This window comes from Tachypleus tridentatus, chromosome 13, assembly GCF_004210375.1.
Source record: "Tachypleus tridentatus isolate NWPU-2018 chromosome 13, ASM421037v1, whole genome shotgun sequence".
NCBI lineage: Eukaryota > Metazoa > Arthropoda > Merostomata > Xiphosura > Limulidae > Tachypleus > Tachypleus tridentatus.
The window spans coordinates 191230615-191254713 of NC_134837.1; the positions used below are offsets into that span (position 1 = coordinate 191230615).

A 24099-nucleotide genomic window follows, 5' to 3' on the forward strand; every position below is an offset into this window, starting at 1 on the left:
GCCAAGTTCAGTATTTTTATAGATATTCTAGTGTTTACATGTCTAGCTACCAGCTTAATTTGTACACTATTATTGTAATTGAATAAGTTTCCAGGCACCATATTTTTACAGTGTATTGTCTTCCTAGTTTCCCATGTCTAATTGTCATTTTGTGTTCAGTTATGACTAGTACGTTAGATGTTCGTACATAGCGTCGTTTGTTTTTATTCGAAAATTCAATCGAATTTATTTTTGAACACAAAGAAAAAAATTGAATATTGTATAAAAAACACCCAGCAATGGCTACACCCAGTGTAGCCTTGCGCGAAATTCAAAACAAACAAATGAACAAACCAATGTTGTAACATTTAGTTCTGCTATTAATGTTTCTGTGTTGTTGGAAGAAAATGAAACAAGCCTGCAAACGTTCTCGTGTTCTAGAACGTTGCGAAGAAAAGTTACACTAAGTGTTAATATCAGGTGTATTAGCATTCTTTCCACAATAAATCACAAATAATGAGCAGCTTTAAACCCAGAGTATTGTAGTGAATTACCTAAAAACATATCTTTTTGTAAGTAGATTTGTCACGTCATACAATACTACAATGACATTTGTATTTTTTAATCACAAGGTAGAATTGCAAACTTTGTTATTCAACTGTAACGTAAACGAATTAGATGAAACTGGCCTATTTTCGTTTATACGAAAAGTCCAAAAGATGGTGCTAATTGAGCTATCTTCTCTCAAGTTTATCACTCCAAAATAAGGGAAGGTTATTCCAAATAGCTCTAAAGTTGTCTTGGGAGATTTTTTTTCTTAAACAACAAATAAAAATGTATTCTCTATCATATAGTGGCATATTTTGCAATCTTTTTTTTTTAGTAGAAGTAAAGGGTGCTCTTAATAATACCTAAAAATAAATTGAACAGTAATGTACAAGATATTCATAGAAGATAATATTAAATGGTTTTATTTGAGAATAAATACTAATTAAAACAAACACAAATCACGAAAATTGTGAATATTGAATCGCAAAAACTCGCGAAACGTTTCGAGTTCACAAAGCCATCAACTGTCTAAAGATTGTAACTTCTTCGGAAACCTTTAATAACCACAATAGTTGCTGTTTTGAATTAAGCACAAAGCTACACAATATGCTACCTGTGCTCTGCCCAACACGGCTATCGAAACCCGGGTTTTAGCGTTGTATGTCCGTAGACATACTTCTGTGCCATTGGGAGCGTCAACAATAGACTTATGGTGAGGAAAATGAAAGATTTTAGAATTTGGATACAGAGCCACAGTGCCAAAATCTTAGATTGAAAAGCTTAGAGTTTCACAACATTTCTATGTTGATCTACGATTTTATAACGTAGTGGTTGTTATTCAGAAGATAAGATATCACAGAATTAATGTTAAACACCCGGTTTGCCAGTTATCTCTGTATATGCTTTTCGAGTTGGACGATGGAGGTACCGGCCTGTTACTGTCACCCTTGAAATATTACAATGAATTTGTTATAAAAAATCTTCTGTACTCGCTGATCAGCTGAAATAGTATCCTACTGGAACAGTGGTAAGTCTAGAGATTTACAATGCTAAAATCAAGGTTTCGGTTCCCTTCAGGGGGCCGAGCCCAAAGCCTGAAGTGGTTTTACTATTTAGAAAAAAAAACAACAACACCCACTGGTGAAATTAGTGTAGAAAAGACGTATAGTTAGAAATATGGATATTGATCAAAGATTTATTTTCTGTAGATGGTATGGATACTCTTAAACCTAAGTTTTAAGCTTATTTAAAGTTAAGCACAAAATTACCTACAAATATTTATATCACATGGAAACAAAATCTAATATAACAAGAAGTTACACATTTACATTGTAAATATAATCATAAATATAAAAAAGAAATCCACAAAAATTGCTAAAATAATTGTTATCGTTCGTTGTAACAGCATTTATTAACAGTATAATACCTATAAACATGATATAGCTGTAAACAATGTTATGTCCATAATCAGTAATATACCTATAAATAAGTATTAATAACTTCTCATAGATTACATACTGTCTCATTTTAAATTGTTCAAATGTATAATTATAATAAAATAAGTAATGATTCCAACAACACAGCCAATCAGTGAAGACTAAGACATGATTCCTACTTGAACTATAATATCATGTTAGATTAAACCACAGTTTTCAAGTAACCTCTGCTCTAGGAATTTGATATTAGATAATGTCAAAATAACATGTCTCCTTGTTTTGTTCGAGTTCAATTCGAATGAAGCTCTTATAAAATCTCTAACATCGCTCATGACAACAATTTATAGAAAAGGTCAACTTTATATAATTACGTGCACATGTGAGAATGTGAACAAAAATATCCTGTATCACGTGGATTACCTTAATAAACAGTGATATTAATATGATAAGAGAGACCAGTGAAATACAGTTATATCATCTCAAAATTTGGATATTTTATGTGGGTTGCTAAAGTGTCCTTTGGTGAAAAGGTCACATGATGTATATTAGAAAGATTTCTCACACTAAAAACTACAATAAAATACACGAAATTATTTTAAAGTAAATCAGGACAAAATTGTTCATTGTGTTTCAATACTTATATTATACAAAACCTGTGACTTCACATGATAAACTACAGTTAGTGCTCTAGTTTTCCTGCGCACCATTCGATTCAAAGTATCAATATTACAGCTGTCATTTATTGAGAAGAAGAAAAATGTCGTCGGTGTTTGGGTAAGAAAAGTTCATATCCTGGAGGGTCAGGTTCTCTGTGACCTCTTCCTCCTCCCCGTGCTTATGTTCTTGACGGATTGGTATTTATAATTGTAGAACTGAATATTATTTTGATCCTTTTCAGGGTAATGTCCATGTATTGTGGCTCATATATTGTGATTATTTTATTCTATCAGCAGAATGTCAAGTTTGTTGGTGGCATTTTTTTTATGGTTTAATACATATATATATATACGTATTTTCCTTTTTATTTATTTTTATATTTAAAATATAAGTTAACTCGGGAGAGATATTCAGGACTAGCTTCATCATGTATGAGGTGCCTGTCTAGTTCGCATAGTAATTCGTTTTTCATCCAATTCTTATTAAAGTACATTATTGTAATATGTAGGAGTCTATGGTTGGTATGTTCGAGTATTTGTGAATGAACTGAGATGATATAGTTTTTGGAACTCTGTATGCAGTTGTGAGGAGTGTGTTTTGGGTTGTTTGTAGTTTGGTTTTAATTATTTTATTGCTTACAGTTATCCATGCTGGAGCTGCATAATCTATTACAGGTGTAATATATGTTTTCTAGATTTCTAGTATGTTATCTGTAGATGCTTCACTGTTTTTACTAACTAGCATAGTTAGTTCTTCGCCAGATTTTATTTTTAATTTCGTTCACATGATTGATCCAAGTTATAGGTCAGACCTAAAAATTTTGCCGATGGGGCAATCTGGAGTAGTGTGCCATTCATATAGAATTCTGGCTGTTGTTTTTTGTGTTTTGTCAATTTCGTAAAGACTACGAGTTGTGTTTTTGCTGTGTTTATTTTTATTATATATTTTTGACAGTATTCACTTATTCTATTTAGTTGCGGTTGTATGTTAGTGGCTGCTATCGTGGGTGTTGCGGCACTTTTCCAGACTGCAACATCATCTGCGAACTGTGAAGAGAATCCATGATTCGGATCCCTCAGTGGCATATTGTTTACATACATGATGAAGAGTATAGGGCTAACCACCCCTCCCTGAGGGACACCAGCTTCTGGAGTAAAGTATTCAGAAAATGTTCCTTCAACATTTATTCTACACTTTCTATTTTCCAAAAGGTTAGTTAACTAGCGAATAATTCCTCGCGGTAGTTCCATTTCATTCATTCGGAACCTTAGACCATCGTGCCATACAGTGTCGAATGCTTTCTCGATATCAAGGAAGCAAGCGACAGTACATTCTTTTTTATTGAAGCTAGCTATTATGGTTTCGGTTAATCTGATTAGGTGGTCTGTCATTTGTCTAAATTTCCTGAATCCATTTTGTTCTTTTGGTAATTTTGATGTTATCTTCAAGAATGTGGAGAGTCTATTACTGATTATTCTTTCAAGAATTTTGCCTACACAGCTGGTCAGGCTGATTGGTCGGTAGCTATTAGGTTTATTTGCTGGCTTTCCTTCCTTTGGAACATTAATATATTTGCAAGCTTCCAAGAAACTGGGATGTATTCTGAGGATAGAGATAAGTTAAAAAGTGAATTTAGGTGATTAAACAATTTCGGAGTGCCCATTTTCAGAAGGATAGCTTGTATTTTATCTTCACCTGGTGCTTTGTGTTTTGTGTTTTTTATTGCTTCGAGTAGTTCTTGAAGGGATATTTCATTTGTTAGTAACGTGCTTGTATAATCTGTGTCGGAACTTGTAATTGTATCAGTTATGTTTATTGGAAAAAATTGGTTCAAATTGATGTTTATTGTTTAATATGTGATTAGTGACTTTATTGTAGAAATATGTATCCATATCTGGATCAGTGTGAGTTTTAAAAGTATTTTGAAGTTGATCTTTGAAAGCTTCGGCTATTTCTTTATTTGTGTGTGCTATAGTATTATTATGTTCAAATGAAGGATATTTCTTTGTGTCTGTATTTTCATTGGTGAGTCTTTTAAGATGTGACCAGAATTTTTTCGGGTCAGTTTTATCATTTAGTTTTGAGCAGTAATTGTCCTATTTATCTTGTTTTTGTTGTTTTATTTGTGTCCTGATGTGATTCTGATGTTGTTTATCTGCGTTTTGGTTTCTCTCTCTCTTGTTATCATGTACTGTCTTCTTAATTGTCTTCGTTTTTTGATTAGATTGATTATTTTTGTGGTGGGTTTCCATGTGTTGTTTGTTGTTTTGGTGTTGTTAACTTGGCTGCTTTCTGAAGGCACTCCGTAACTGTTTGACAGTAGTTATTCATTTCAATATGGGTTTTAACTTCTTTTATAACTTTCTCGGCCTTTTCGCTAAGATCAAAGTGTAGTATCTGTTCTTATCATCTTATTTATTGAGAGTCATTAATGTTTGTTTGTTTGTTTTGAATTTCGGTCAAAGCTACACGAGGGCTACCTGCTCAAGCCGTCCCTAATTTAGCATCGTAAGACGATCAGGAAAGCAGCTAGTCATCGCCACCCACAGCCAATTCTTCGAACCCGTGACCTTCAGATTGCGACTCGAGCGTCTTAACCACCTGGCCGTACGAGGCTAGTCATTAATAATAGACACATTTATACCCCTTCCTGTAAATTATGTCAATTTATGTTTTATTATCTTCACATTTTCAAGACAAGTAAGTAGCTATACAAAACTTAATTTTCTTATAATATTCATTATTTGTTATACTAAAAACATTCGTAGATATTCATAATTTCTGAAATTTTGTTTCCATAGAATGACAAGGGTATATAATTAAGTTTTCAGTACTACATCTTATGAAAGTTCTAATTAAAAGTGTTATGTCTCAAAGAGCATATACCAGCTTAATAAATATATTACACTAATATTATTCTGTTTTTCTATCACATTTATTTTTGTTAGAGAAACTACTACTTGTCAATGAGTTCACTTAAAATATATATTATTTTCATATTTCTGGTTAGTTTCATTTAAGATCACTAGATAGCAGCACAAAACGGTTCTATGTAACTATGTTTCGGGACATTATCTTGCATAAATTTGTTATCTGGCAAAATTTCGCTATAAATAAATAAGGGATTATCTAAATTAATATTAAAGATATTAAGCAGTCAAAAGCTTAACGCAACTGACATATTTGTTTGTATGGCATTCATATCTGAGTTTAATAACAGTTTCTTAATTATCAAAACAATACCTTATATAGTAGCTTGGTTTTTTGTAAATCTTCAGTGTGAGGTGAAGTGTTTGAAATCGTCTGCAGACTTATTGCTTTTCTTCATTTCTTATCACTTTTATTTCACCCTTATAACTTTTATTTGGGTTACCGTTTATTCTAGTTAGTTGTTTGTTTGAATTTTACGCAAAACTACACGAAGATTATTTGCGCTAAACGTGCCTAATTTAACAGTGTATGACTAGAGGGAAGGCAGCTAGCCAGTCATCACCATCCACCGCCAAGTCTTCGGCTACTTTTTTACCAAGAAATAGTGAGATTAACCATCACTTTTAACGCTCCCACAACTGAAAGGGCGAGCATGTTTTGTGTGAAGGAGGTCCGAGTCCGTGACCTTTAGATTACGAGAAGAACGCCCTGAACAACCTGGCTATACCGCGCCGCTACTTAGATTACGAGAAGAACGCCCTGAACAACCTGGCTATACTGGGCCGCTATTTAGCTGTTTTTATTCATGTTCCTCGGTCCTTTGTGATCTGGGAAGTGTTTCTTTTATTTCCTTTCTTTTTTTTCCTGAACATTTGAGATGCAAGATACGCAATAATATCTACTAAAGTGAACTGCAGATCAGACCAAAGTCTGTACAATGTTGTAAATGTACTTTGTATAGAACTAGGTAACGGTATGTCTTCATAGGAGGTAGGTTATGCGTTAACATTTCTAGTATCCCAAACGTCCAGGATACTGGATGTGGTAGTCATTTCCATCATCTGAATGAAATGATTCCTGCATACCATGCTGGCCTCGTTTTGTAATTTATTATAATACATTTTGTCCTCTGTGAACTCAGCAATGAGATAATCGTTACAGCTTTTTCGTCTTGTGGTCGTATGGTCCATATTGAACACAAACACTGTTCTGGAAATCCTGATGTTTTCACTGAAAATCGGCGAGTGCGTACCGACATATCTTTACCTGACCCTTCTTCTTCGTGTAAACAACTACACTTTTATGATCAATTACTCCTGCAGAGTGCGCCTACGTCGACGATGTAGTCAAGAGGGGAACTTCTTAAAGGATCGTTCGAAATGCACACTTTATCGACATGATTCCAAGCATTGTTCTGTTATGCGTGTGATTTGTAATGGAGACCATGGAATGACAGTGTTCATCTAAGTATGATGACATACTAGTATTGTTCCTCCTGCTCCCTTAGCCTCCCTCCCATTTTATCCTGGATAGTACAAGTACCAATGACGTCTATCTTCAGGAGGTTATTCCAGATCAGGCTGTAACTTGTGCTGCAGTTAGTACTCTTTTGAACTGCCCAGCACCAGTTGATATTTCTTTTGCTGTAGCTGCCTTAGATGATCCCCACCGGAATTTGATTGTATCTCTGAATGGAGATTATAACCAGTAAAACGTGTTTCCCTTGAAAGAGTAGTCGAGTAAAACGCTTTTAGAGATCTCTGTCGAACACGTTTCATGTTCTGAAGGACAGAGCTTGTCTATTTGTTCATCCACTCTTTCTCTTCTATTTCAGACTTGTGGGTAGGTCTAAATAATTTCGAGTTCCTATCATTGTACCGTGGTGTGTTGCAGAATGATTCCTCTTCCATTTTTGTCCAAAATGTATCCTTCATCTTTGGATTTAAAGGGCCTGTTGCGTGAACCCATTTTTTGCACCGTCATCTTTGGATATTGATGTCTCCAGTTCAATATCTTTTGTTTCCATGTGGACCTCGCTGATTAATGTTGAATTTAAAAGTCAGAAACTGTGACGATTTTAGGTGTAAATGCTTTCTCTTAATCTTTATAGTGGTTTAATTGTGTTACTCTGAATATGCATGGTCTTTATAATATTGTTTCCTCTTTCTGATGCTAGTGCTCCGTTTGTTTTTGTTTTCAGGAAAGCCACTTTTATTGAACTTTTGATCACTTTTGTCTTGTTTCTAATTTTCATATTTATGCTTTTTGGTCTTTTGAGAGATTTGACAGCCATGAGGTGGGTGTTAGTTTTTTGCCAAACGTATCTGGGACAATTTTTCGGTCTAGAAATGACCCAAAAGGCAGATTGGTTATAGTAGATGTGTTTCTTCAAAGCTGCCCTATACGTTTGGTCAATGTTAATGCCCCTGATAGGTTTCATTGACTGTGAATGATGTTATTCTGGAGAAGGGAGAATTTAGCTGTGTTTTGGACCTCACTTTGGGGAAGCTTATTAGAAATGCATTGGTAGGAATCAATGGTTCTCAGTATTTGGCGTTTCTTGCAGACTGAAAAAATGCATCTGTTGTATGATCATCAAAATGGATCATATTTCATCATAATATTCAGTATTTATGCCTTAAATTTTATTAAGTTTCTGTCTACCTTCTATTCTACTTATTTCTTTAAAAAAAAGTGATCAAATGAATGGCTTTCTAAATAACACTAGTGAGTCAATATAACTAACTGTTAAAGAGAGTTAAGGCATTGTTTTAAATTGAGTCATCTTTTTGATTGCTTTTACCTTGAACGAAATGAATTTGTTGCTGTTTTTACCTTTGTCTCAGTCTTCATATTTTACTATTAATTTTCCCATAAAATATGGCTTTTATCTTTGTTTAAAACAAATTGATCCTTTCATCGAAACAACCAAGTTTGGAATTTTCCAAAATTGTCGAGATATTTGTTGTTCTTCCTATTTCATTAGAAAGATGTGCTTGTTGTACGCTTTATAAAATGTTTGTTTTTTTTTAATTTCGCGAAAAGTTACTCGAGCGCTATCTGCGCTAGCCGTCCCTAATTTAGCAGTGTAAGACTAGAGAGAAGGCAGCTAGTCATCACCACCCACCGCCAACTCTTGGGCTACTCTTTTACCAACGAATAGTGGGATTGACCGTCACATTAAAACGCCCCAACATTTGAAAGGGCGAGCATGTTTGGTACGACCGGATTCGAACCCGCGACCCTCAGATTACGAGTCTAACGCCTTAACCCACCTGGCCATTCCGTGCCTTTCATTAAAATTCCTAACATTTATTCCTCGATTTCTTATCAGAATTCGGTATCGCTTCGATTTTACTTTATTTCTCAAAAAAATAAACAAAATAAAGGCTTTAAAATAACATTTATTAAACCAAAATAACTATATCTAGAATAACATTTTGGCTTCTTTCCAAATTGTGTTCATGTTTTCGATTCTTTTATAACTCTAAGTAAGAGGCATTATGTTTAAGCTCTTGAAATAACGAAATGCGCGGCCCGGCATGGAGAGGTGGTTGAAGCACTCGACTTGTAATCCGAAGGTCGCAGGTTCGAATCCGCGTCACATCAAACATGCTCGCACTTTCACCCATGGCCGCGTTATAGTGTTACGGTTAATCCCACTATTCGTTGGTAAAAGAGTAGCTCAAAAGTTGGTGGTGAGTGGTGATGACTAGCTGCCTTCCCTCTAGTCTTACGCTGCTAAATTAGGGACGGCTCGCGCAGATAGCCCTCCTGCAGCTTTGCGTAAAATCAAAAACAAACAATAGTTATAAAATATATACATAGACAGAATAATTACCATGAACACAGTATTATAATAAATCTATCTTTTAGCAGAGTTTAGAATTATTTTCCAAATGCATATCGGAGCTGATTCACGTCAGTTTCATATCTTGACTTCTATTGATCTTTCATACAGTATCAATATCACCTTTGTAATAAATACGACTTCACTCCATGAGAGCATGATAAAGAAACGGCAAAAGAAAGAAGTAAAAACTTACGCGCTTTACGTGTAATCTTTAATTGATGTAAAACGTATGTGCACCTTTACGATATTTCGTACACGGTTCAAAATAATGCAATTAACTGTGTACCGGAAACCAATATGAAAATTTATTTGCATATATAACTAAAAATATATTTTTCATAAGTATAGGATCATAGATGATAATATTTTCACATCAGCGTGCAAATAAAAGCTGCTAGTTTTTGAGCTCAAATCAGAGTAATTTCGTATATTTTTAAAGTATCTTTTTTTTCCAAAACTTATCATGATAACATCGAGGGCACTTTGTATGCAGTGCATGTCGTAAGAACGCATTTTAGACAGCATTTCGCGTGATTTTAAATAGTAAATGCATTGAACCATTAAAATCTTAATTACCCATTAAACTTAAAAGTTAGTTTCCATTTACACATGACTTCGCTTTTAAGTTTAAAATACGCAAAATAATTACATAAAACATTTAGAAATATTTCAGATAAACGTACATTAGCAACTAGAACAAAGTTTACTATTCCTTTTTCTGTATGTAAAGTGATTAAAAAATCCAAATTCGAATAATAACACTACTTTTAACGATGTTTTAGATTTAATAAAATGTAAGATTATGAAATCCTAAATTATAAATGTGTGTGAAATCATTTGATTCAAAGCACGTCAGTTAATAAAATAAAAATTACTGTAAATCACTGGAAGAACACATACTGAGAGGGAAAAAGAAAATAGAATTTTTATTTCTTTTTGAATTTCGCGCAAAGCTACAGAGAGCTATCTGCACTAGCCGTTTCTAATTTAGCAATGTAAGACTAAAGGGAAGGCAGCAAGTCATCACCACCCACCGCCAACTCTTGGACTACTCTTTTACCAACGAATAGTGGGATTGACCATCATATTATAACGCCCCCACGGCTGAAAGGGGGAGCATGCTTGGTGTGACGAAAATTCGAACCCGCGGCCCTCAGATTACGAGTCGAGCGCCTTAACCATCAGGCCATGCCGGGCCTCAAGTAGAATTTTCAAATGCATACATGAAGTTATGACACTGTATGGAATGGCATTATTATTTAATACGAACCGCTGGAGCAAGTTATTTGACAAAGAAGTCTACACAGTGGGCTACCTGTGCTCTGTCCACCACGGGTATTGAAATCTTTTCCTTAGCGGTTGTGAGTTTGCAGCCATACCGATGTGCCACGGGCGACTTTGACAGAAAATGACACAATAACCCGATTATTTTCGGTAACTCTTTTTTTACTTCCATATACAATTCTAATCAAATTCCTTACGATATTCTAGAAAATTAAAATTAAAGGATAAAATTGATAATACAAAGAATTAATAGTAAAACTAACTGATTTCGAGCCTGTTCATGAAAAAAACAAGAAGAGAGAATCGACATATTATTAAAATACGGTATTGTTTATTTTTATTTCCACAAGGACATTGAGATATTACTGAAAAAAGTCGTTATAAAACGTCTTTGATAAATAAAACAAAAAATTATTTTTGTCTCATTAAATCAGAAGAATATTTTTTAAAAAGAAAACAATAACCGATGTAGATTGCTTACATGTTGTGCATTTTCATAAAATACCTTTAAACGAGAAATTAATTATAGAATTAAGGGACCAAGGGAAAAAAATGCCCTTGCTACGCGCGGTCAGATACGTCACTTTCGTTTGGCATCAGCTATATATATACCCACTAATACCGACTTTCTCACCCATTCACATGAAAGAGACTAAAATGTCTCTCAAACTCCAACTTTCCATCTGGCAACTTATTAATTTATCCTCGATATTCGGAATTCACTAGAATTCCTCTACCAAATTTCGTCACAGCAACCTTTGACATCAGACAAACAGTTCTTGCTTTATATAGACAAATAATAACCAAACTCGTAGATTCTTTATCTTAGGAAAACATTAAGACTAAATCTCCTCCTAGATGGAAACACCTTTATTTCAACGAGTAGAAAATTCTTGGAAAATTTAAATTACCTTAAAATGCTCAAAACTCGTATTTCAATTTTTCATAACACTAACTAGTTTCTTTCACAGTTGAATTTTCTTTAGATACCTACAGAAACAAATATTAATATAATGTCTGTATAAAATTTTCTCAGCAAGTTAGTAGAAGAAATCAGTTGGTAATGAATTTTATGGTGTAAATGAACAATATACCGGTGTACAGGATTAGCCGAAAAGTTGTTGCCCACCGTTTACTCAGAAGATTTACTAGTTACATTCTAAGATGATTTGCATTTATCACTTGTCCACCGACAGAAAAATTATTTATTATTTTTCTTTAAAATCTCGTAAACATACAAAATGCAATGTTAAATACTTATGTTCAAAACAAAAGAACAGAAGTACTCTTGACGGTGACAACATTGTGTGCAAAACAAACAAACAGAAGTACTCCTTGACGGTGACAACATTGTGTGCAAAACAAACAAACAGAAGTACTCCTTGACGGTGACAACATTGTGTGCAAAACAAACAAACAGAAGTACTCCTTGACGGTGACAACATTGTGTGCAAAACAAACAAACAGAAGTACTCCTTGACGGTGACAACATTGTGTGCAAAACAAACAAACAGAAGTACTCCTTGACGGTGACAACATTGTGTGCAAAACAAACAAACAGAAGTACTCCTTGACGGTGACAACATTGTGTGCAAAACAAACAAACAGAAGTACTCCTTGACGGTGACAACATTGTGTGCAAAACAAACAAACAGAAGTACTCCTTGACGGTGACAACATTGTGTGTAAAACAAACAAACAGAAGTACTCCTTGACGGTGACAACATTGTGTGCAAAACAAACAAACAGAAGTACTCCTTGACGGTGACAACATTGTGTGCAAAACAAACAAACAGAAGTACTCCTTGACGGTGACAACATTGTGTGCAAAACAAACAAACAGAAGTACTCCTTGACGGTGACAACATTGTGTGCAAAACAAACAAACAGAAGTACTCCTTGACGGTGACAAGATTGTTTATGTATGAAACAAAAGGATAAAAGTATTATTTCTGGTGAAAACACTGTTTATGTATGAAACAAAAGGATAAAAGTATTATTTCTGGTGACAACACTGTTTATGTACGAAAGAAAAGGACAGATGTATTCTTGACGGTGACAATATTATCTATGTACGAAAGAAAAGGACAGATGTATTCTTGACGGTGACAATATTATCTATGTACGAAAGAAAAGGACAGATGTATTCTTGACGGTGACAATATTATCTATGTACGAAAGAAAAGGACAAATGTATTCTTGACGGTTACAAAGTTTTTTTTTATGCAAAACAAAAGATCAGAAGTATTCTTGGCGGTGACAACGTTCTTTATGTAGAAAACAAAATGACAGAAGTATTTCTGAAGGTCACAACATTGTTTATGTTGAAAACAAAACGACAAAGTATTCTTGACAGTGACATCATCGTTTATGTGCAAAATGAAAGAACACAAGTAGTTGTCACGATTACAACATTATTCTCGTATAGAAAAAAAAATACACAATTATTCCTGACGGTCACAACATTATTTATATTCGGAACAAAAGGATAGAAGTATTGTTGACGTTAACAACATTCTTTATGTGCAAGATAAAATGGCAGAAATATTATTTACGGTGACAGCATCGTTCATGTGCAAACGAAAAGAAGTATTTTTGACAACGACAACACTGTTAATGTATGAAACAAAAGAACAGAAGTATTCTTGATAGTGACAATATTGTTCATGATGAAAACAAAATAACAGAAGTATTCTTGATAGTGACAATATTGTTCATGATGAAAACAAAATAACAGAAGTATTCTTGATAGTGACAATATTGTTCATGATGAAAACAAAAGGACAGAAGTATTCTTGATAGTGACAATATTGTTCATGATGAAAACAAAAGGACAGAAGTATTCTTGATAGTGACAATATTGTTCATGATGAAAACAAAAGGGCAGAAGTATTCTTGATAGTGACAATATTGTTCATGATGAAAACAAAAGGACAGAAGTATTCTTGATAGTGACAATATTGTTCATGATGAAAACAAAAGGGCAGAAGTATTCTTGATAGTGACAATATTGTTCATGATGAAAACAAAAGGGCAGAAGTATTCTTGATAGTGACAATATTGTTCATGATGAAAACAAAAGGGCAGAAGTATTCTTGATAGTGACAATATTGTTCATGATGAAAACAAAAGGACAGAAGTATTCTTGATAGTGACAATATTGTTCATGATGAAAACAAAAGGACAGAAGTATTCTTGATAGTGACAATATTGTTCATGATGAAAACAAAAGGACAGAAGTATTCTTGATAGTGACAATATTGTTCATGATGAAAACAAAAGGGCAGAAGTATTCTTGATAGTGACAATATTGTTCATGATGAAAACAAAAGGGCAGAAGTATTCTTGATAGTGACAATATTGTTCATGATGAAAACAAAAGGGCAGAAGTATTCTTGATAGTGACAATATTGTTCATGATGAAAACAAAAGGGCAGAAGTATTCTTGATAGTGACAATATTGTTCATGATGAAAACAAAAGGGCAGAAGTATTCTTGATAGTGACAATATTGTTCATGATGAAAACAAAAGGGCAGAAGTATTCTTGATAGTGACAATATTGTTCATGATGAAAACAAAAGGGCAGAAGTATTCTTGATAGTGACAATATTGTTCATGATGAAAACAAAAGGGCAGAAGTATTCTTGATAGTGACAATATTGTTCATGATGAAAACAAAAGGGCAGAAGTATTCTTGATAGTGACAATATTGTTCATGATGAAAACAAAAGGACAGAAGTATTCTTGATAGTGACAATATTGTTCATGATGAAAACAAAAGGACAGAAGTATTCTTGATAGTGACAATATTGTTCATGATGAAAACAAAAGGACAGAAGTATTCTTGATAGTGACAATATTGTTCATGATGAAAACAAAAGGACAGAAGTATTCTTGATAGTGACAATATTGTTCATGATGAAAACAAAAGGACAGAAGTATTCTTGATAGTGACAATATTGTTCATGATGAAAACAAAAGGACAGAAGTATTCTTGATAGTGACAATATTGTTCATGATGAAAACAAAAGGGCAGAAGTATTCTTGATAGTGATAATATTGTTCATGATGAAAACAAAAGGGCAGAAGTATTCTTGATAGTGATAATATTGTTCATGATGAAAACAAAAGGGCAGAAGTATTCTTGATAGTGATAATATTGTTCATGATGAAAACAAAAGGGCAGAAGTATTCTTGACGGTGACAAGGTTGTTTGTTGTGCAAAACAATATTGCTGAAGTATTCTTGACGGTGACAAGGTTGTTTGTGTGCAAGAACAAAATTGCTGAAGTATTCTTGACAGTGGCAACATTGTTGACATCAGAAGGATAGAAATACTCTTGACGGTAATACAATTGTTTATGTACGAAATAGAAGGATAAAGTATTCTTAACGGTCACAACATTGTTTATTTACGAAACAAAAGGATAGAACTATTCTTGACTGTGAGAACAATGTTTAGGTACGGAAAAAGGAATACAAGTATTCTTCACGGTGATAAAATTGTTTTTGAAGGAAGAAAAGGATTCAAGTGTTGTTGACGATAATAATATTGTTTATGTTGAAAACAAAAGGACAGAAGTATTCTTGACGGTGACAACATTGTTTGTATTCTTCATGGTGACAACATTGTTTATGTGCAAAAAAATGAGAGAATTATTCTTGACGGTGACAATATTGTTTATGTTGAAAACAAAAGGAGAGAATTGTTGGTAACGGTAATATGTAATAACGTTGTTATTACACAAAACAAGAGAAGTATTCTGGACGGTGACAACGTTCTTAATACGCAAAACAGAAGAATTGAAGTATTCTTAACGGTGGAAATAGTTTATATACCTAACAAAAGGATACAATTATTATTGACAGTGACAACTTTGTTTATGTTCAAAAGGAAAGCAAAGTGGTATTTTTGACGGTAACAACATTTTTTATATACGAAACCAAACGACAAAAGTATTCTTGATTGTGACAACATTGTTTCCGTGTGAAATAAAACAACAGAAGTATTCGTGAAGATGACAACATTGTTCATGTGCAAAACAAAAAGATAGAAGTGTTTTTCACGTCAACTACATTGTATATGTGGAAAATAAAATGGCAGAAATATTCTTGACGACGACAACGTTGTGTATGGGTAAATGAAAATAATAAAAGTATTATTGATGATGAAAACATTGTTTATATACGAAACAAAAGGATAGAAGTATTTTTGACGGTGACAAACATTGTGTGTGTGCAAAAGAAAAAAAATATTCTTGAAGGGAAGAACAATGTTTATGTACAAAACAAAAAGATATAAGTATTTTTGGTGGTGATAAAATATTTTATAAAAGGAACGAAAGGATACAAGTACGAGGGATGTTCAAAAAATACGCGGACTGTTTGAATTGTGCAGCTCCAGTTGGTTCCAGGGGAATCCGCTTGGTGTCGCTAGGTTCGCACAGATCAGTTGATTACGACGCCATTTCCCGATTGCAGATATCTTAATTTAAGTGAAGTGCGATTTTTTTCGTTTGGCGGATTTCAGAATAATGACCTGAAGGAGCAACGACTCACTGTGAAATTTTGTGTTAAACTTGGAAACTCTGCGACTGAAACTTTTGCTATGCTTAACACGGCTTACGGTGATGTTGCTATGAAGCGTGCGGCATGTTTCAAGTGGCATGAACGTTTTAAGGATGGTCGACAGTCCATTGAAGATGATGAGCGTTCTGGACATCCTTCCACGTCAACTGACGACCCACACGTCGACAAAATCAACACCCTGGTGCGGGCAAATCGACGTCTGACTGTCAGAAAGCTTTCTGAAGAGTGTGGGATATCAGTTGGATCTTGTTACGAGATTTTGACCGAAAACTTGAAGATTCAACGCGTTGCTGCGAAATTTGTGCCTCAGAACTCGTGAATTTTTGGCCAAACACTCGATCACTGTTCTTCCCCACCCCCCTACTCACCTGACCTTGCTCCTTGAGATATTTTCTTGTTCCCCAAACTCAAAAGATCCTAGAAAGGAAGAAGATATGAGACGATTCCCGAGATTAAGGCAAATGCGACGAAGGAGCTGGAGGACATTACAAAAGAAGCGTACCAGGACTGTTTCAACAAGTGGAAACACCGTTGGGATAAGTGTGTGCGTTGGGGAGGAGAGTACTTTGAAGGGGTCCCAGACCTGTAACTTCTAAATAAAGTACATTTTGTTTTATGACATCAATCCGCGTATTTTTTGAGCAGCCCTCGTACTGTTGATGGTAACATTCTTTGTGTTAACAACAAAAGGGCAGAAGTATTCTTCATGGAGACAACGTTGTTTATATGCAACACAAAAGGACAGAAGTATCCCTGACGGTGACAACATTGTATTCGAAACAAAAGGATAGAAGTATTATTGACAGTGAAAACGGTAATAACATTAGTTACACGAAAAACAAGAAAACAGAAGTATTATTGACCGTGACATTATTGTTTATGCACAAAACAAAAAGACAAAAGTACTGTGGACGGTGATGATATTGTTTATGTTGAATACAAAAGGACAGAAGTATTCTTGAAAGTGGCAACATTGTTTATGTATGAAAAAAAAAGGACAGAAGAATTATTGACGTTCAGAACATTAAGGGCAAAACAAAATTAAAAAGTATTCTTGACAGTTACAATACGGTTCATGATGAAAACAAAAGGACAGAAGTATTCTTCACGACGACAACATTCTTTGTGTACGAAACAAAAGAATAGAAGTATTCTTCACGATGACAACATTCTTTATTTGCAAAAAAATTGCATAACTATCCTTGATGATGACAACATTGTTTACGCGCAAAATAATATGACAGAAGGACGTTGTTAAAATTGTTTATTTACGAAACAAAAGCATAAAAGTATCCTAAACGGAGACAACATTGTTTATCTACGAAACAAAAGGGCAGATGTATTTTTAATGTTGAAAGCATTGTTTATATACGAGAGAAAAAAGAACAGAATTATCCTCAACGATAACAAAATTGTTTATGTGAAAACAAAATAGCAGAAGTGTTCTTGATGGTGACAATATTTTTCATGATAAAAACAGAAGGACAGAAGTATTCTTTAGGCTGACAACGTTATTTATGTGCAAAAAAATATGACAGAAGTATTTTTGAAGGTGACAGGATTGTATATGTGCAAAAGAAAAGAACAGAATTATTTTTAACGACGACAAGTTTGTTTATGTATGGAACTAAACGATAGAAATATTCTTGACGGTTAGAACATTATTGATGTACGAAACAAAAGGATGGAAGTGTTGTTGACGGTGACAACATTGTTTATGTATGAAACAAAAGGACAGAAGGTTTTTAACGTTTACAACATTGTTTATGTATCAAACATAAGAACAGATGTATTATTTACGGCAGCAACGTCGTTTATGTTACACCAATAGAAATACCAACAACAACAATCCTAGATTTTTGCTTTAATTTAAAGAAACACAGTTAGTTACAGTAAATAAAACTTGTTACAGACACATTATTTTATGACACAAGTTTATATTTGAGAATAATAAAAACTTGTGTGAAACAAAAATAACTTAAGACTTTGTCCAAGCGTATTTCACCCTTATGCTTAGTAGACATTAACTTATAATACAATAACTTTTCATTATTATAAGTTGGGTATTTACTTCACAACCAAGTATTAAAACACAACACATTTGTTCAATAGCTTACAAATTATTTTCAATAACTTTTATTACGATAATTATTTTAATACTGAGGTAGAAGGGCTATTAGATAATAAAATCAAATAATTAATCAATCTTCTCAAAATTAACTGTACCAACAACCCAGAATTATGTACGGTCCTTACGGAAAATCTCTATCGCATTATTCATCAAACAACAACAACAAAAAATTTCGTACCTTGGTCTCCTTAAAAACCAAAAATACCCCTCTCCGCAAGGGAAAAAAAACGCATAAAACATCCTTGAAGATAAATTCTGAGCTCATGATGTAACGTAACCTTCGAAACGACAAAAGAATTTAAAATTTATTGTTTATGCCACACAGAGCCCTGTAATATGTCCAAGTATCACATCATACAGGGTCCTATTTTACGTCTTCAAGTACACACAACAGATATTACGAGCTTGTTCACATGTATTAAAAGTTATTTTTTTAATTAATTAACATCATCTGACAAAAATTCGAAACGAATGAAACCAAATCAAATCGTTAAACCACAATCCCTGTGCTATATATTTTCATACCCATTTAACCTTCATTGCTTATCGGTATGAAAAACAAAACTCAGCTAACTAACCTTAACTTAAAACGTTTACACGTGCTACAACAGAAATGCGTGAATTTTAGAAGATGGCAACTTAACTACAAGCTGACGCCAGTACGATATTACCAGATGTTAAATTGGGAACGGCGCTTCGCCTCTTCTCATTGGTCCATGCTGTCATCCACGTTACTACTACCAAAGTGGATCGCAAAAGGAAGTTCCATGGCTTAACCTCTTTTAAAGTTCCAATTTGACCAATGGGCGCTATTGTAATTAACAAATGCACTTTTGTATTTTGTTCGTTTATGTTATTGTTTTTCTCACAAGCACACACATTCAAATTGTCAAACCTACAACCTTAAGACCACGTGCGGTAAAACTTCTCATGAAGTCATTCTATGGTAGTCAGAAACTCCAACATCAACATGGCATATTGTATGGCGTTTTGAAAGTTGTTTTATGAACTAAAACGTGAAAGCTACGGAAGATTTCCTTCCAGTTGTAATGCGTAAGTACGATTTTGAGCATTTTCAAGAGGGCAGCACCAATAACAAACTAAGTATTCATGGATCCTCAATAGGTGTCGTGCGATTTGAAATAAATCTCATCAGGAATATTTGATGCTTGAGCATTTGATACAAAAGCTTGACACGTGGCACGTGACCACCTTTAGAAATACTGCTGCTTCTTTCCACAGAATCGCACTACTATTTTTTGTCGTCCTTCTTGATGGTTCCTAGAGTTGATGACGCTGACACGTGTGTTGCTGTTGGATTCTGGTAGTTGTTAATTTGTTTTTCTAAGAACTTCAGAGATTCCGTGAGGTAATTCTGAACTGCCGTTAGAGCTGCCAAAATTGCTGGACTCCCAAAACCGTGGGTCATGAACGAAAAATGCGATAGATGACGCTGTATATTCGGTTCGAGTATGATTTGAGGTTTAGTATTGCACAAAGGTGACCTGTCTTGATTCAGAAGATCTACAAATTCTTTCACCATTTGTCTGTAGGGGAAACAAAATTCAAACAGTTTCATATTACTTGAAAACACTTCAAACACAAAATCTAGATTGTTGCAAAATATCACAAAAATGCTGTAACTGAAACATTGTTAGAATTACTAGCCCTTAGGGATAACTTATTTCCAAATACAAGCAATGGAGCAATAAACTTCTCGCATAGAAAAAAACAAACATACTGAAAATATATCAGATTAGAGACAATGATAATATTTAAGCAATAGACATAATAATAAAAATTAACAGGGACACTACTATAATATGTATTTTGAGGCTTTAAACTATCAGTTTTTCCTTTAAAATGTAGTGGATATTGGGATTTTTGATAAATAAGGCATTTCAACTTCATAGTTTCTTTTTAAAAATAATCCACACATATACGTAATGTCCTAGTTCTTATCTGAAACCTGTTTAAATTCTTTAAAGACGCGGTCTTTATTTGTGTGCATATTCACCCGCGTATATAAAACTTATCAGCCGTAACTCGAAAATATTAAACCACAAAAAAGGGGCGGTAAATGACCCCTAAGTTTGATCACAAAAGTAATCAAATTCTGTTTTTTAAGACAATTAAATTTGCCTGATACAAATAAGTGAACAAAATTATTAAAACCTTGGATAGTATTTAGAGGGATAATATGCTGATAGATAAAGGTGTGTAATGATTATCGGTGAGACGTTATTAATAACTAAAGTTACTTCCTGATACATCTAGAAACAAGACAAATGAGACTTTTTCTAATTAGTTAATAATGGTGCAAAATTAAAATAATTTGGAAATATTCACCTAAATTTTGAACATTCTCAATTAACTTTGTGGCGATAAAGATAAGAAACTAGTTGTTTCAGGTAGTTGAATGTGTACCGGAAATATGAAAAGTACTTCATACTGGTTGTCTACTCGCTTATTATATAAAAAGTACTTCATACTGGTTGTCTACTCGCTTATTATATGAAAAGTACTTCATACTGGTTGTCTACTCGTTTATTATATAAAAAGTACTTCATACTGGTTGTCTACTCGCTTATTATATAAAAAGTACTTCATACTGGTTGTCTACTCGTTTATTATATAAAATTATATAAAAAAGTACTTCATACTGGTTGTCTACTCGTACTTCATACTGGTTGTCTACTCGTTTATTATATAAAAAGTACTTCATACTGGTTGTCTACTCGTTTATTATATAAAAAGTACTTCATACTGGTTGTCTACTCGCTTATTATATGAAAAGTACTTCATACTGGTTGTCTACTCGCTTATTATATGAAAAGTACTTCATACTGGTTGTCTACTCGTTTATTATATAAAAAGTACTTCATACTGGTTGTCTACTCGTTTATTATATAAAAAGTACTTCATACTGGTTGTCTACTCGTTTATTATATAAAAAGTACTTCATACTGGTTGTCTACTCGTTTATTATATAAAAAGTACTTCATACTGGTTGTCTACTCGCTTATTATATGAAAAGTACTTCATACTGGTTGTCTACTCGCTTATTATATAAAAAGTACTTCATACTGGTTGTCTACTCGCTTATTATATAAAAAGTACTTCATACTGGTTGTCTACTCGCTTATTATATGAAAAGTACTTCATACTGGTTGTCTACTCGCTTATTATATAAAAAGTACTTCATACTGGTTGTCTACTCGCTTATTATATAAAAAGTACTTCATACTGGTTGTCTACTCGCTTATTATATAAAAAGTACTTCATACTGGTTGTCTACTCGCTTATTTCACTCTATCACGTAAACAATCACGAGATCAAACTTATTTTAAGTTAATAATTAACTATCAGTTAATTCTGTCTAACAGGTAACTGATGTTTAACGTTTAAAGTCATGTCAATAAATCTTAATTGAAAATATGTGCTTATTACCGTTACATATCCAAAAGAAACAAGCTACACTCAACACAACAGGTAATTGTGTGAGGCTATCAGGCCTCATTCCTAATGCTTAAAACATTTACCATTAACTAGTGGTGATTGGAATCTTCGTATATAACAAATATAAGTATGAAATCTCGTGCGCCGAACAAACTCAGACATACAACCAAAGACGAGATACAGAAAAACCTGGACACACATCTTTATTTGTATACAACGAAACACATTGGATGTATATGTAATAGCTACACAGGAAGAGATAAGCTGGGTCTATAAATGAAAAAAAAACTCAAAGTAAGTAAGTGGGCCTACAACGTTAGAACCTGAATAAAAAGAAGTGACAGGGCGAACAAGGAAGTAAACTGTATCTACAACAATAAGCTCACAACAGTGCGATTTGGTTATATAGAAACAAATCCGAGTTAATTAACAACTGGAGTTGAGAATATGAACACATGAGAAAGATGTATCAGAATATAAGCTCCCTCCTAAAAAATGAGACTGACAGCGTCAGGTTAAAGTAGAACTACAGGGCGAGGCTTATAAAACTTACCTTTCGTTCGCAAAGCTTACGTTTCCGAGATTACGGTGTCTTTACGTCACGGCGTAAAGAATCGGCGTATCCATATGTAGGCACAAAGGCTCTAATGTGTATTATTCACGGCATGTCATACTTCTCAACACAGAAGACATCGCAACAACCAATAATATTATAGAATTAAGGAAGAGAAGGACTCGGGTTTCCCATTTCAACTCACACCTTCGCTTCTTACTATCCTTTCTTCGCTCACTCTTCTTGAGAAGCTTGATTTATAGCAAAGCCACATAGAATTGTTATGTCCACCTCGGAGAATCGATTTTAGCGATAAAAATCCGTAGATTTACTGCTGTTTTTTTCTTCTTTCCAATTACATAACAGACGAAAATTTTTACAAGAATTTATACTGAGAAATCACTTTCCACAGAAACAAAAAATACCAGAACAGTACGTTTAAAACATTAACGTCTTATTTAAAGAATATTGAAGCATTGTTATAACTGTAACAGTATAAAAAATCTAATCTTAAATACCTAACAACTCGCGCTTGACATATCCTACTCTCTCGATTCGCATTTTGTGAAACAATGAAGATTCTCTCTCTCTCTGTATGTATATAGTATAATCAATAATAATGCTTCCATTGTATACAGTTAAAAACATTAATTATCATAAAACAAAAACAGGAGGAGAAAATTAATTTAATTTCAAACAAAAAACAAATAATTTTTGCATTCAAATTATTGTCTACAATTCTTAACTGTGTAGTGTTAAGAATAGCAAACCAGTCGTACGATTAAAACAGACTTAAAGTTCTTTTTGTTTGAGGAAGTGAAGACAGCAATGCATTATGGGTTTCGAGTACAATCTCAATCTACTGTATTTACTCTTGGGTAAACAATATCCGTTGTTTTGTTCTCGCTCTTAGGGATACAGAAGGAACATAGTGAACTACACGTAATTCAAATTACATTGCAAATAAAAGAAGTACACGATGTGTTTGGCGAGCTAAGCCTAGTGTTGTTTGTCTGTGTGTTTGTGTTTTATTATAGCAAAGTCACGTCGGGCTTTCTGATGAGCCCACCGAGGGCAATCGAATCCCTGACTGTAAATCCGTAGACTTACCATTGTACTAGTGGGTCGCAAAACTATCCGACGTTGTTTTGTCTGTTTATGTCTAATAAAGTTCGTTTCGTCTGTCGTTAAAAACCAACTTAAGATATTACTTATGCCGTGCATTACCTATGGCTAGTTAATTTTAAGTTTGCTCATTTCAAAAAATAAAAAAGAGAAATTTACATGTAAAATCACTCAGTTTCAATGTAAATATATAAATGATCCTAAAATTAAAACGTGAAATTAATAGATGTTTTTGCTTAAAACTTTTATGTAACTTGTACGTTATAAGGAGCGCTCTAACCAACAAATTAATTAACGCACGTGCAATCTGGAGCATAAATAGTTTAGAAAAAAATTTCTTAAAAATTTGAAGGTTACGTGGAGGGTTAATTTGGTTTTAAACTACTTATTAAGTAGTATAAGCTGGAGCTTTTTGTTTTCCTTTTTAAGTAAAACTGGATAAAATTTTTTTTCTCTTAATAGGATTGGCTAGAGTTTTCTTTCCTTTAAGTAATACTAGATAGAGTTCTTATGTTGTTTCTTTTAAATAGGATAGGCTGGAGCTCCCCCCCC

The 24099-nt window shown here is 33.7% G+C and overlaps 2 protein-coding genes and 1 pseudogene across 5 annotated transcripts in view; 2 read left to right on the forward strand and 1 right to left on the reverse strand.

Moving 5' to 3' along the window:
• LOC143237316 (uncharacterized) overlaps positions 1-24099 on the forward strand; it is a 50106-nt gene that overhangs the window by 10497 nt on the left and 15510 nt on the right. The gene's annotated exons all lie outside the window — the stretch shown is intronic.
• LOC143241138 (U2 spliceosomal RNA) lies at positions 4978-5106 on the forward strand (annotated as a pseudogene).
• The window catches only part of LOC143237314 (transcription factor AP-2-epsilon-like), a 170455-nt gene continuing 163953 nt past the window's right edge, over positions 17598-24099 (reverse strand). For 2 of the 3 annotated variants that reach the window (XM_076476424.1, XM_076476425.1), the window contains exon 7: positions 17598-19957. In XM_076476424.1, the coding sequence (XP_076332539.1) occupies positions 19663-19957 (295 nt within the window). In that variant the 3' untranslated portion in view covers positions 17598-19662. The remainder of the gene's footprint in view (positions 19958-24099) is intronic. The other variant, XM_076476423.1, reaches the window with a different exon arrangement.